The sequence below is a fragment of the Micropterus dolomieu genome, linkage group LG12 (assembly GCF_021292245.1).
Source record: "Micropterus dolomieu isolate WLL.071019.BEF.003 ecotype Adirondacks linkage group LG12, ASM2129224v1, whole genome shotgun sequence".
Taxonomy (NCBI): Eukaryota; Metazoa; Chordata; class Actinopteri; order Centrarchiformes; family Centrarchidae; genus Micropterus; species Micropterus dolomieu.
Window position 1 is genome coordinate 14,753,529 of NC_060161.1, and position 12,964 is coordinate 14,766,492.

General features: G+C 41.2%; 1 protein-coding gene, 1 long non-coding RNA gene and 6 other non-coding genes across 9 annotated transcripts; all 8 read left to right on the plus strand.

Annotated features, from left to right (window-relative positions):
- The first annotated feature begins 718 nt into the window (after nucleotides 1-718).
- sb:cb1058 (uncharacterized protein LOC394209 homolog) lies at nucleotides 719-6,716 on the plus strand. 2 transcript variants are annotated; one of them, XM_046065137.1, is made up of 3 exons: nucleotides 719-769; nucleotides 2,292-3,080; nucleotides 5,255-6,716. In XM_046065137.1, the coding sequence occupies exons 2-3, from the start codon at nucleotides 2,388-2,390 to the stop codon at nucleotides 5,408-5,410; spliced, it is 849 nt and encodes a 282-aa protein (XP_045921093.1). In that variant the 5' UTR covers nucleotides 719-769; nucleotides 2,292-2,387; the 3' UTR covers nucleotides 5,411-6,716. The 2 variants fall into 2 exon arrangements, with proteins under 2 accessions (XP_045921093.1, XP_045921092.1); XM_046065136.1 differs by lacking the exon at nucleotides 719-769 and adding an exon at nucleotides 1,672-1,804.
- Nucleotides 6,717-8,211: 1,495 nt separating this feature from the next.
- On the plus strand, nucleotides 8,212-12,695 carry LOC123980487. The gene is made up of 14 exons (XR_006827510.1): nucleotides 8,212-8,609; nucleotides 8,853-8,885; nucleotides 9,168-9,211; nucleotides 9,393-9,449; nucleotides 9,641-9,694; nucleotides 10,079-10,126; nucleotides 10,355-10,401; nucleotides 10,602-10,651; nucleotides 11,094-11,138; nucleotides 11,397-11,452; nucleotides 11,626-11,666; nucleotides 11,989-12,031; nucleotides 12,227-12,269; nucleotides 12,440-12,695. It is a non-coding gene; the product is annotated as an uncharacterized LOC123980487 (long non-coding RNA).
- LOC123981227 lies at nucleotides 10,178-10,242 on the plus strand. The gene has a single exon (XR_006827717.1). It is a non-coding gene; the product is annotated as a small nucleolar RNA SNORD29 (small nucleolar RNA).
- On the plus strand, nucleotides 10,459-10,528 carry LOC123981228. Its single transcript, XR_006827718.1, has one exon. It is a non-coding gene; the product is annotated as a small nucleolar RNA SNORD30 (small nucleolar RNA).
- Nucleotides 10,767-10,893, plus strand: LOC123981232. Its single transcript, XR_006827722.1, has one exon. It is a non-coding gene; the product is annotated as a small nucleolar RNA SNORD22 (small nucleolar RNA).
- Nucleotides 11,486-11,560, plus strand: LOC123981230. The gene has a single exon (XR_006827720.1). It is a non-coding gene; the product is annotated as a small nucleolar RNA SNORD31 (small nucleolar RNA).
- Nucleotides 12,088-12,163, plus strand: LOC123981229. Its single transcript, XR_006827719.1, has one exon. It is a non-coding gene; the product is annotated as a small nucleolar RNA SNORD31 (small nucleolar RNA).
- Nucleotides 12,305-12,379, plus strand: LOC123981231. Its single transcript, XR_006827721.1, has one exon. It is a non-coding gene; the product is annotated as a small nucleolar RNA SNORD31 (small nucleolar RNA).
- Nucleotides 12,696-12,964: the final 269 nt, after the last annotated feature.

A 12,964-nucleotide genomic window follows, 5' to 3' on the forward strand; every position in this document is an offset into this window, starting at 1 on the left:
ATTAAGTTCCCCCCCCCCCCCCAATTAAGAACTCCCTCAAGGGGGTTTGACATTAAAGAGAAATAAATTACGTGTTTCATAGAGCTACAGGTGGAAAAACTGCCACCTATAAATATGAAAGCTGACACAAGAGAGTTCTTCAGGGACACCTGTATCATTGTTTTGAATAGGTTTATGAATTGCCATCATTCCCACGTGCTATGGAGGGTAGAAGTTGGATTGTATGTTGCAGGCGGTGTGAAAGTCACATCTCTACCCTGCAGGTTTATATATGACAGCTGTTCATGGTGATTGAAAGCCACTGATATCAGAATAGGATGTTTGCTTCTGGTGGTAGAGTGTTTGGTGAGCTATTTAGTCAGTTAAGTGTGTGTAGGCACCTATGGTAGGCACGCGTATATTTGTCCTTGTATCAGAAATCAGAACTTCATCAAGTCAATGTGTGTTTAAGGATGTAAAGAAGAGGTGTGTTTGTGTGTGGTTAAGCAGAAAGAGTCAGAGGAAGAAAGAGAGAGGGAGGGACAAAGAGTCCTTGAGAGCGAGAGTGCTTTACTGCCAATGTGTATGTGCCCTTTTTTGCATGTGTGTATTTGCTTTAATGACGACAGAACTGCAGGTTCGGGCAGGGTGGGTGGGTGACGTTGTGTGTTAGGGGAGTATCCTGAGCTCCCAGCTCTCAGTCATTCACTTAGACTCACACACACACAACAGATAGAGCTCACCAGTGCTCACACACAGAGAGGAAAAGGAGACAACAGCAAGACATCAGGTGAGACCTGCAACTCTTTCCTATCTAAACGTTAATGCCTTTTGCTTATCGCTACCCTATGACATTAAGATGAACGATCATGTTAATATAAGTTGCTGAATGTAAGAAAAGAAGTTCTCATTTCCTCTTACAACAAGTGGCAGGATGTTAAATGCATTTTTCTCATCCTGTTTTTCTGATTTTCGGATTGATCAGTGTTTATCACTGCACACACAGAAGGTAGTTATATTAATTACAATTGTACAATTATAATTTAATTCACCCACATACCGCCAAGTCCTGTACAAGTATATGAAAAAACATATAGTTTTCATCTATAGGCCATCATTCACTAAAACAGATAAATGTTAAAGCCTATGACAAGCTGTAGCTAACACAACGCTACCTTGGCACTTCACTTTCTGAAAATTAATATAAGTATTAAAAAATGTTCAAGTAGCCTGGAATGTGTACAGTCTGCTTTCTTAAAGAAATTGTTCAACATTTTGGGAAATTCTCTTATTTGTTGTCTTGCCGAGAGTTAAATGAGAAACTGCTCTCAAGCTACAGCCAGCAGTCAGTTAGCTTAGCTTAGCATAAAGACTAAAAACGGGGGGAAACAGCTAGCCTACAAGACTCCAGGAAGTCACTGCTCTTGATAAGAGTCTTTCACATGACCCTATATAACCACAACCTGTAAATGATAAATTACATGAGTTCCAAAAATAAAATAAAAATGACATTAAATAAACAGAATAAAGAAGAGAACAAGTAAGTAGGACATTAAAATGAACAGGTGGCTCAGATACAATCAGGATATGTGTTATTAGAGTTAATATACATTTAAGTTTGAACTTTGTAGAGTTCTTCACAACAGGTTCCATAGCCATAGTTACCAGTGGTTAAAACTAAAACAGCATAGGGGTAACCTATTTCTCTTAAATTTTCCATTATAGCCTAAAATATTTACTAACAAGAAAGATCAAAAGTGCACTCTGAGCAGTATTTGTGCAGACTTGTTTCTTATGTGAGGTTGGATTGTAAAACATTTAAAGGGTAATTATCACGGACTCCACTGCTCTCGATGGGTTGAAACCATGACACACGTTACACATCTGGGGACAACCCAATCAACAGAAGAGGTTTTGCCTCTGGCTGACGGAAAATAACCTGCTGTGACACTGATACCCCCCTTCTCTCTTAGATTTGTGAAAATGGATGAATTTGATCCTATAGCCTTTAGACATATTGCGAATAAGCCAAGAGTTAGGCTGACTTTGGCATTGAGAGAGAGTCAATATGAAGTAACAGATTTTGGCTGCTGTTCAGCGTCCAGCTGGTTAAATCAGTGTCAAAGTCCGAGTCTGTGTGTGCATGTGTGTCGATTGAGACTTCAACTTTGACATTGAGTTATTATCACAACCCTGATAACACTAGATACTTTGAAATGATTGGGACTGTGAGTATATGAAGGAGACCCAGAGAGTGATGGTGTGGGCAGAAGTAGGTAATGGCATTAATCTCTCTGCCCCCTATCTTTCAGAGGTAACAAAAAAAGGAGTGGTGTAGCACACACGCAATAAGAGTGGACCAGAAGACGCAAGAAGTGAAAGAAAAACAGGAGACACATAGAGAAAGTATGACAATTGGCAGGAACTCCAGGAAAAGCTCTGTGCGGAGCTCAATCCGGGCCCCAAAGTTTCTGGACAAATCCAGCGGCTTCTACTGTCGCTTTGATGAGCCTGAGGCCGCTGGAGGAGGGGAGGAGGTGAGGGGAAAAGAAGTGGAGGAGGGATGGAACGGGACAGAGGACAGCAACAGACAGGAGAACAGCCCGAGGCCTACTGTGGTGCACATTTCTGGGGCAGATGAACGGGAAGAAGCCGAGTTTGACTTCAATGAAGGGATGATGGAAGACGACGGGGAGACTCTCCTCCGGAGGAAGCCCAGCCGCCGCAGTAGCAGGTGGAGAAGAAGCTCCAGGAGGAAGCAGAATGAGGGGAGAGCCGAGGAGGATGCGGCCCGAGAAGAGAGGCCCAGCCTGGACACAGAGACTCAGGTTGACCCACACCTCCTGGAGGACACCAAGGTGATGGTCGGGGTAGAGATGGAGAAACTCAAGACGACGGGGGAAGACAATGAGAAGGCAGGACGAGGGAAGGAGCCCACGCTTGTTCACTTCCCGGTTCGGGAGGAGGCGGACGACCAGGTCCTGATCAGAGACAAGAAGAGGGGGAGAGAGGAGGAGGGAGAGGAGGAGGAGAGGATGAGGAGGGAACAAAAGGAAGGGATGAAGGTGGTGAAGAGGAACACTATGAAGAATTACCGCAAGGTGAGAAAAAATTGACGAAAAGAAATAATGTTTCTGTCAGTTTGTCATACTGCAAAAAAACCAAACTTGTATTAACTTCTGCTTTCTGGATCTCACATTTACATAAATTCCATATTCAGCTTCACTCCGCCTTGTTAAACTTTAAACCTCTCACGATTACATAACCGAGTCCTCGGAGTTTGTGGAACAGAGGGGTAAAGTTCTTCCTCATCATCCTCCACATACTGCACAGAGGGCTATTAATCACCATGGAAACTATCATCTTAATAATAGCCTGGCACCAGGGTCAAGGTACAGCAGCCATTTGTTCATGTCACCAAGTCATTAAGTAACCCCTGATAGGATTTTCCCCTTACGTCACATTAACTGACATGAAAAAACGAAGCTGGAGCGGAGGTTTCATTAACAGGCTGTGAATGTACTGTACCTTCACCTGATCCAGTGTGTTCCTAAAGGTTTTCTGCTTCTGTTGACACACATGCGCAGAGGTTACATTCCTGCGCCTCCAATATCACGAGCTTTGATCAGTGGAATGAAGTATGGTGCAGTGTTGACCCGCCTACTAAACCCACACCATTAAAACATTCCACTGCTGTTAACCAATCAGCTCCTCAGGGTCTGACCTCCTGATAGACAGAGGACAAGCTCAGTTTAATGTACAATGGCAAGTGTCCATAGAATATCTGTTGCTGTTCAGTCTCTTCAGACAAAACAGATTTAACTTTCCACCTAGACATTTTTCCCCAGGTGTAATTTAGACAATACATATAGCTGACCAGCCGTTTCATAAAATGGTCAACACTTTATTTTCCAGGACTTTAATTTCCAGGAAGTTTTCTAGAAACAACGAAGCAGTTTTGCTCAACCTACAGAGACAGTCAATGTGTGAACTTCTAGTTATTTACACTGAACAGCTATTGTAAACTGAAGAGTATAGGTGTCATTTACACTTGGGACGCTTGGAACATGTCCCCACCACTTTTTGAAATGGCTGATTTTGTCCCCACCACTTTTTGAAAGCACTTGCTAAAAGTTTTCTGAAAATAGCTTGCAACAAGAAATGTTTAAGAACAAATAAAAATTCTATGAGATAGGTTTACTTGCAAAACAGAAAAACATGAAATACAGTGACAATATAGAAGAAATCTGCCCTGTCCAAAAAAGTAACTTAGGCTAAAAAAACAAGCTGCTGATTGCTTCTAATAATATGCTGATAATATTTTTATATTCTGATTTGTCACCAGCCACATGAATTTTGTTTCCCTTCATATAAATAAAGACATTTTCACCATAAATTGGTGCAGAAAATGTCTCTAGAATGCAGGAAATTAAGAGTTTAATCTTCTGGGGGAGGACCCCAATCACCCCCATCAAACAGCCTATTTCATCAATGACGTTTTCTTATAAATAACATTGGAGTATCTTCTTGTCTTGTTCTCATTACTCCAACATTGTGCATTATCATGTCTCGTGGACTAAGTGTTTCATCACACCCCTAATCTGAGCCCTTAAATGTCCCCACCACTTTTCAACACAAAATGACGCCCTTGCTGAAGAGCCTTTCAGTCAGTACACAGCAGGTCAGCTTAACATGCAAAAGTGTGAGCTTCCTCTGCAAGGAAGCATACAGTTCAACACAAATGGAGAATAACGTTCCAGTAACAAATAAATCTGAGTTTATAGTTTGTTGGGTTTAAACTTTAAACTTTTATGGAAATTGTGTAATGTCAACAACTATTGGATAGAAATTTTGTGACATGACATTGGTGGTTGCCAAGACTTTGATGATCCCCTGACCTTTCCTCTAGCACCACCATGAGTCCTCTCAGGATGAATTGTAATCACTATGGTGATCCCTTAAATGGTAGCACACTAAACTAAGATGGTGACTAGGTAAACATCACCATGATGGTGATGTCACAGTGAGCATGTTAGCATGCTGAAGTTAGCATTTAGCCCAAAGCGACACTGCACAGCCTCACAGAGCTGCTTGCTTGACTGTAGACTTTCCCCCCTTACATTCATTCAGCAGAAACACAAAATAAACAACTGCTTTTATCTTATCTATGTGTTTAATAAATGTACAAAGCTGGAATGATCCTGCGTGATGGACATCTGTAACTTGCTTGGACTCGTGTGTGGATTGTTTACCTTCATCCTCTTGTTCCCATCAGGCCTTGGACAGAGCCTTTCGTCGTGGCTGGGAGACCTTCATCACTAACCTCTACAGTGTCACGCTCACACCTGTGACATCGTCCGCGCCGTCATCTTCTTCGCCATCGTCAAAGAAGAAATCTCAACACAACTCAGTGTTAGCTGAGTTTCAATAAAGCTGGAGAGCGACAAGGGGGATGAAACGAGCCCCTTTCTGACATTTAGTTTGTTTATATCATGATTATGCAGCGTTTCCACTCATACTGAATTGTGATGGACAATCCTGACATTTACCACGCCACCAGTGGGGGCTTTAGTCACATGATGTGTCTGTGTCATGCGTAAGGCATCAGAAACATTACTTATTTATGTTCGTTCTTAATTGCTCATGATAAAGTTTACCGTCTTGTCTCATCATAGTGCACGTTAATTTGCACACAGACTGCAGGTATTCAGTTTTACTTTAGTGAGCTGGGAGAACCAAGCTGATGGTTAAACACTGAAGTTAATGGGACTGGCTTGAATGGAAAGTCCAGTCTCCATGTGACTTTGTGTGTTTACTTCGGCTATGTTGCTAATTTCAGATTTCAATGTCTTAACGTCTTAGCTCCTTACATCCAGTTCACTATTAAGAGCTCAGAGCACAAATAATCTTCCTTTGGTTTAGCGCTATGAAACTACGGATGTGTTGATGTGTAACCAAAAGGGGTAGAACATTTCAACTGGATAGCGATGACTGATTAGTGGACTTTAGTTCTGGACATATTCACATTTCTGTATGTTAATCCGTGCCATTTATTTGCTTTCTGGCAGCTAACCGGTAATCATTTAGTGGTCAGTGAAAGGAGGACTAACTTGTGATTGTGATCCACATTAACCCACACACATTTGTATGTTAATATTTGTGGAGATCTTGCTGTTTTTACCAATGTTAACCCATTTAAGCAGGGCTTTTGTCACAGACAGTACAGCTTGTCCATTGTTTGACTTCCTCATGAGACATGGTTCATCTCTCACTGTGTGTTCTGGTGATGGTTAATTAACCTGAAGGGACAGGACAGAGAGTGTGTGCATGTGTGTGTCAGCACTTAACAAAGTGACAGGACCCACTGGGTGTCTTTTGATTGCTACCATTGCAGCTGCACACAACGTTTGTTATAGACCTTCTCATTTGAAAAGAGAGGATTTAGTAGCCTAAAACTACATATAACTAAAGTGTCAGCATGCAACTTGGGACAGAAGGACATGATATAAGTGATTCAGGGGGATTCTCAATGTTCAAATAAAAGATGTAATGTTTACAATAGGCCTGCTGTAATTTCCTGTTATCGACAGTGTGTTTGGCTTTTATATTACCTCAGGTGTACTCAGTAATTCTCGCAGACTGGACTGAACAGGTGGGGAAACTTGTTATCGTTGTATATAATGATTGTCTTTGTTAATTTTTGTATTTAAAAATCCTTTTGTACCCTAATCAGAGCTTCTGAAATCTTGAACCATAACAAGACGCACTTTTAATAAAGACTTAATATATTCCACTGGTTGTATTTTCAGATCTGTCTGGCCAGAGTCACTATAATATGAATGAATCAGAATGAATGAGATGTAAAACACAGCATCACATCATCATGGGAGAACACCATAGCAAGCGTTGCCATGACAAGCAGCATCAAAAAGTGACCATTGAAAATACTCAAATCAAGAGGAAGATTTAGCTTTAACCTGCTGATCTTTATCTCACTGTAATCTAATGTATGAACTCTTATTTCAACAAAGAATATTTTATCTTCCAATGATACTCTTACAGGATGTTTTACAGGATAGTTACAGATCTTCACTATGGACACATCAGCTGATATGTAGTAAACAGAATAACTGACAGTAGTAGAGTGCACATATATGTACAATAATCCAATGAGTCAAAGATCAACGACTTACTTCCGTTCAACACACAGCCTAAAGGTAGATGAAATGTGCTAGAAATCCCCAGTCTGTGTCTACACAGAAACAAACACAAAAAGAGCATGTGCAGAGCTGTTTGCGATAAAACATCTAAGTTTGAATTCAAATAAAGTGCATATGGCAAAAGGTTAAATAAGACATAAAGCTACATACACGTTGCTTGTTAGGTAGCAAAAAAAGTGGCCCACGGTGAGTAGCTCTGTGTTTTAGTCATCATATGAGCATATATCTATATTCATCGTTTTGTTATGTATCTTTTAGACCAATACAGAAAAGAAGCAACTTAAGTGATAAAAAGTTATATTGAAAAAGCGCATGTGGCCCGCATTCTTGATAACATTATGTTAATTAAAACACTTTTAGCTTCGCTTATTTTGAAACTAACATCCACAATTTCCTGGTCACATATTTTGTTCAGCAGCCTATTGGTGTGAAGCCATGTAGCTTCAGTCTTTGCTGCCCCCGTGTGAACACCGTGGTGAACACCGGGTGGCGTGAATGTGAAATAACGGAAGTGACGCAGTGAAATAAACCCTGCACACTTTATACAAACTCCTCGGTTATAAGCTTAAAGTCCTCGCACTACAAGCGGGGAGTTTAACATAAAAAGTTTTCTTTGTCACATATGACTTTTCCATAGCTGAATGTAGCCCATGGAAAGGTTTGAGGCGGCTTCCTATTGGGTGAAAGTCTGCCGGGGGAGGAGTCTTTCAGGCGGGACATAAAAAGGAGTTGGACCAGTTTCCTCTCCCACTTCCTTCTCTCGTCTGGCCGAGGTAAGATCACGCACTTTGGTGTTAACTTTCATTCAAATAGTTGCAGTTTTTTCCCATTCTAATAGAAAACCTGTAGCATTGCAAAATTATTGTTTGACTATATCTGTAATTATGTTTTATCGTTTTCAACGAATTAACGGGCTAAAGGATGTTTTAGCTAGTAGCTTGAGTGCAAGGAGGGTGTCGTGCAGCGCCGACCTGAGCTGGCCTCAATCCTTAACCATCCGCCAGTCAAACATTTTCGTTTTATCTGATTAAACATGCGAACATAAACGACAACATGTCTTGTTAATGCTGCATGTAGTATTTGTTGGGAAACCTTAGTTTAACCCGTATGAGAGTACTTTTCAGAAATGGCCGCTGCTCCTTTAGTACCTGCAAGCAATGTCTCTCAATGATGATAATTACACAGACCTGTACTGAATGACTGTGACTGCACTTAATTATTCTGATGTGAGACCCTTGCTTTATATCAATTCAGCCGACTAAGGCCGTCCTGAGCACGTTGCATGAAGCGGTCACGTGTTAGCCGGTCAGAGGAGGCTAACCTGCTAGCCACAGCCTGCTAATGTATCGATTTATACTCTGCTTTTCTAGATGGTGGTGAAACATCCTGAAACTGCAGCTTGCTGCGAAGGTAACTTCTCTCTGCTGAGTGGCTCTTTTTAAATCGGACACGTTTATTGACGTGATTAGATAAGCATGGCAGACATGCAGCCTCATGCTACAGTGATGTTTCATTTGAACTCTCTCACTGAAACAACCTTGAGGAAACTTCATCTCTCAAACTTCTGAGTAGCATGAAGCGCTAATCTTGTAAAAGTGTGCACATCTGGAGTTGCACTTCAAACCCGCTAAATGTGATTCCTCTTGTCTTCAGGTCTAAGAAGAACATGGCAATGCTCTACATAAGGTGATTATAAATATTAAGACCATCATCTCTGGTAATCTCAGTAGTTTTGCTCAGCAACTCCACTGTTATAGATCTGCCTCTAGTTGGCTTTAAAACTGCTCAGTGCTGCAGTGATGAATCTCGAACTCTCTCTTACCGAATCATCCTTTGAAGAAACTTCTTTACCAGATTCTGAGTAGCACAGAGTCTCCGATCTAATGCATTATAAAGCTGTTCTTGATGATCAAAATTACACTAACTTTATGTTAAGAGCTTACAAATCCCTGTACACCTTTCCATCAGATGTTAAAGGCTCTTCAAAGATGAAGCACAAAGTCCTTTAGCAGGTGAGCAAAATGAAATCTAAAGTTCTGTCAAATTCTACAAGGGCCTTAATTGATGAGTTTTTAGATAGACAAGCATATGCCTGATTATTGTGATGCTACATTAATAATCTGATTAGCCCTTGTATTACTAAAGCCTAGATTTACCCCCAGTTTATGGCTAACCAGTGATTACTTTTTGTAGGGTGGTCTGCACTGTCTGCTCACTAAGCTCTGAAAAGCAGCTGGACTCCTCACTGAGGTGAGTACAAGATGGGATTTATTCAAAATTCATTCATCAGTGGGGTGAAAATATGATGATTACCATTAATGACAAGCATATGCCTGATTCAAGTGATGTCAGCCTTTAATCTGATAACCCTAAAACACAATGAATGTATTAAACATTTATTTCTTGAGCATGTGATTAACATACTGGCAATTCTCTGCCAGGTGGGGTTTGGCAAGAAGTCTGAGGCAGGATGCCACCTGTCAACATCTCAACATGTGAGTCTTTACATGAGTTTGTGTTTTGATAAGTTTTCAGAAACACCTTTCCTGCAGTGCATCAAACGTCATTTCATAAAACAGCTGGCTTGCTGTAAGCAAATCTGGAGTATATGCTTAAAAGGAGAAGCACACGTACGCTCAATGTTCACTTGGGAACAAACAATATGACAATGTAGAAATGCAACTTATTACTATTGTGACGTTAAGGCAGGGTGTTTCTGATGGTTTGGTTTGAAAGGATGAAATGGGTTAACGCCCATCAAACACCTGGACGACTAATGTCACATGGCAGCTTGTCACCAAAGCACTGATCAAACATTTGACTCTTAATAAAACAGTTTGTATGGTTTGTTTGTACTGAAGTGACCATTTCTACTGCAGAGCCATTTGACTGGATGCATGAAGACCGGCCCTTACTGAAGTCTCATGGTGAGCCCCTTCATCTCAAAGTGCAGCCAAAGAGTAAACGTCGTACTGCAGTTTCAGTGATGATTATACTTAGCTCACTTTGAACCAATGTGAAACGACACGAACTTCTGAGAAACTGCATCCAAGTTAGCTTTAAATGCTACAATATGAGTCTTAACACATCGGTATGATCTGGAACTGTTCATTTGGATGTCTTGGACCTCTTTTGAAATGTCCTTCTATCAACAGACTCACTGATTCTTCCAACATGATGAGATTCTGTCCTTAAGTTGAAGGTAAGAAATCAAGTCACTGCTAAAGTACCCACAGCCTTTATTCTCAGACCTGCTGCTGAAAATGATGAGATATATTTGGAATCTCGTTCGTCTGAACTGCTGTTGAGAAATGGAATATCTGACTTCAGTGAAGGTCAACAGCTGATGGACAAAACATTTAACGTCTTAGTGCTCAGACCTGAATGTCTCGTCTATTGCAGGTGCCGACTACGGACATTTCAGAAGATGCCATCTTTCAGTGTTTGACCAGGTGGGTGAGCCTGTAGGCATTTACTTGGTAATGATTTAAGGCTAAAGGCTAAATGCAAACACATGGGCTGATGCGTCATTGTTCACTTAACTACCACATTTCCCTGTAATTGTTTCCTTCATGATGACACCTGCACATGTCTTACGCCTTGGTTCAATGCCAGAACCTGAAAAGGTGAACCCACTGGTCTTACCATGGCAAGAAGGGGAAGACTTGTTGGGGCTACCAACAGTCTGAATGGAAACTGTGCAAGGAAAAACACATTTTGACAGTCATAAGTTTTAGAGAGATGTAGGGGAAATTTGCTCTGGGCCCATCTCTAAGAATGAAAGATGTATTGTCAGAGTTGTGTATCTATATCTAAGGGTTTTTATTGAACGGTGCATCTCAATCTGTAGTGGCATAGGTTGCTCTAACAGAACTCCTGGTGTGTTCCCATCAGGGTCAAGCTGCCTGTCCAACTATCTGTCGAAGCAAGATGACCTAGGTATGTTTTCCAAACCTCAGCCACTGCAGTTACATTGTGGGGTGTGGTATGATTTGCCTGCCCCAGTGTTGCTATCCAGACTTATCAGCCCAAAAGACACAGAACCCTGAAACAAGATTTTAGGTGTAAAGTGATCTTTGGCTCCCTGAACGTGGGTTCTGATGGACTGTTACCAGATCTCTGACTGAAAGCAGATGCTGAAAACATTCCTGAACAGTGATTGTGCACACTAGCTGACAAACTTTTTTATATATATAGATCAACATCTTTGCTGAACTGAGGCCATGGTTATCAGATTTCCCAGTCTTGTTGAGGTAGGTATTAGGTCTCTTCAATCTCTGTATTGGTGATGAAGTGATGAGTTTCTTATTACCGCCCCAGTCTGAAGATTCATGACTGATTGGTATCCCCTCTGATCACATAGGAATTAAATGAAGACATTGACACAAATAAAACTAGATGGACTAACTGTAGTGACTTGTTGCAGGTCTGGCAACAATGGCGCTAAGACGCATGGGACTACTAAAGGTAAATGAGCATCATACTGTTTCTGGGATTGTAGAAATGATGAACCCCCTCGACAGTCAAGGTTGACACGCTTGCCTTATCCTCCAGTTAGTTTCCCCCTCTCCTGTTGTCCCAGTATGGCACTGAGGACCCTGTCCGTTCCTGCAGGTGTAAGGTGACCTGCTGGCGTTCTGATGGTGAAGGGAGAGCTAACTGCGAGATGACTGAATTCTCCAGTCCTGATCTCAATCCCAGAAGCCAAATCCTAGATTCACAGCTTGTAATATGTATATCTGTCAATGGCACTTGAAATCATTTTTTTTTTTTTTTTTTTTTTTTGAAGGTCCAACCGCAAGACGTCTCAAATTCACTCTCGGCCCACATTGGTGAGTATTTATAATCTGGTCTGACTTGGGAGATTGAGGTTTCAGACTTAGTCCAAATGTCTCGAAGTGATGATTTCCTTATTACCGCCCCAGTCTGAAGATTCATGACTGATTGGTATTCTCTGATCATAAGGCTATACTAAAATGCTCTTGTTTGTTGTGGTGGTGCACATATTAAATGTTGTGTCTCTTCAGTCACAGATCTGCTGCACCACTGCCTGCTGCTTGGAGTGTAAAGGTAAGAATTTAACACAAAGAATTTAAAGTGCTGCATCTCGAAGTGATGAGTTCCTTATTACCGCCCCAGTCTGAAGATTCATGACTGATTGGTATCCCCTCTGATCAAGAACAAAATGTCTTCAGTTTAACAAAGTCTGTCCGCACATTTTAAGATGTCTCTCTTTGCAGACTCTGGCGTAGACTTGGCGGCTGTTGTGCTGCCAACATGATCACTGCTGTTCCTCTGGAGAGGCATCAGATCTTTACATTAACATGCTTATGCAATATCCTCCCCTATCTTAAATGTAACCAGTTGACTGAGCAAACAGGACAGCTGTTCTTCTACCTAAGTGTGCCTTATGCATTGTAACTCCTTGATTTTAATTTGTTTTCTGGAACTGGAAAATTCTATGGTGTGAACTTTAAATAAAATATATACTGTGTACATTGTCTGAGTTACTGAACATGGACTAGCTTACCTGAGAATGTCCAGGCTGCAAGCAGGAATGCAGGTAAACATTGCAGGTTGTAAATGCAGATTTGTCATTTATGGTGTCGTCAAAGGCCCAATGAAAAAAAACACTGGAACTAAAGTGTTGGGCATATTTGCTAAAACTTAATTGCTTTAACATTTAAGTGTCCAATTGGTTGCTGCTCTTAAGGCAGACAGGTGGGGGCTTGTCTAGTCATAACAGAGTCTACATAAACTGCCTT

Coding starts and splice junctions, on each gene's coding strand:
- sb:cb1058 (XM_046065137.1), top strand. CDS start 2,388: ATGACAATTGGCAGGAACTCCAGGAAAAGCTCTGTGCGGAGCTCAATC. Junction 3,081..5,254: donor CTATGAAGAATTACCGCAAG/GTGAGAAAAAAT, acceptor TGTTCCCATCAG/GCCTTGGACAGAGCCTTTCG.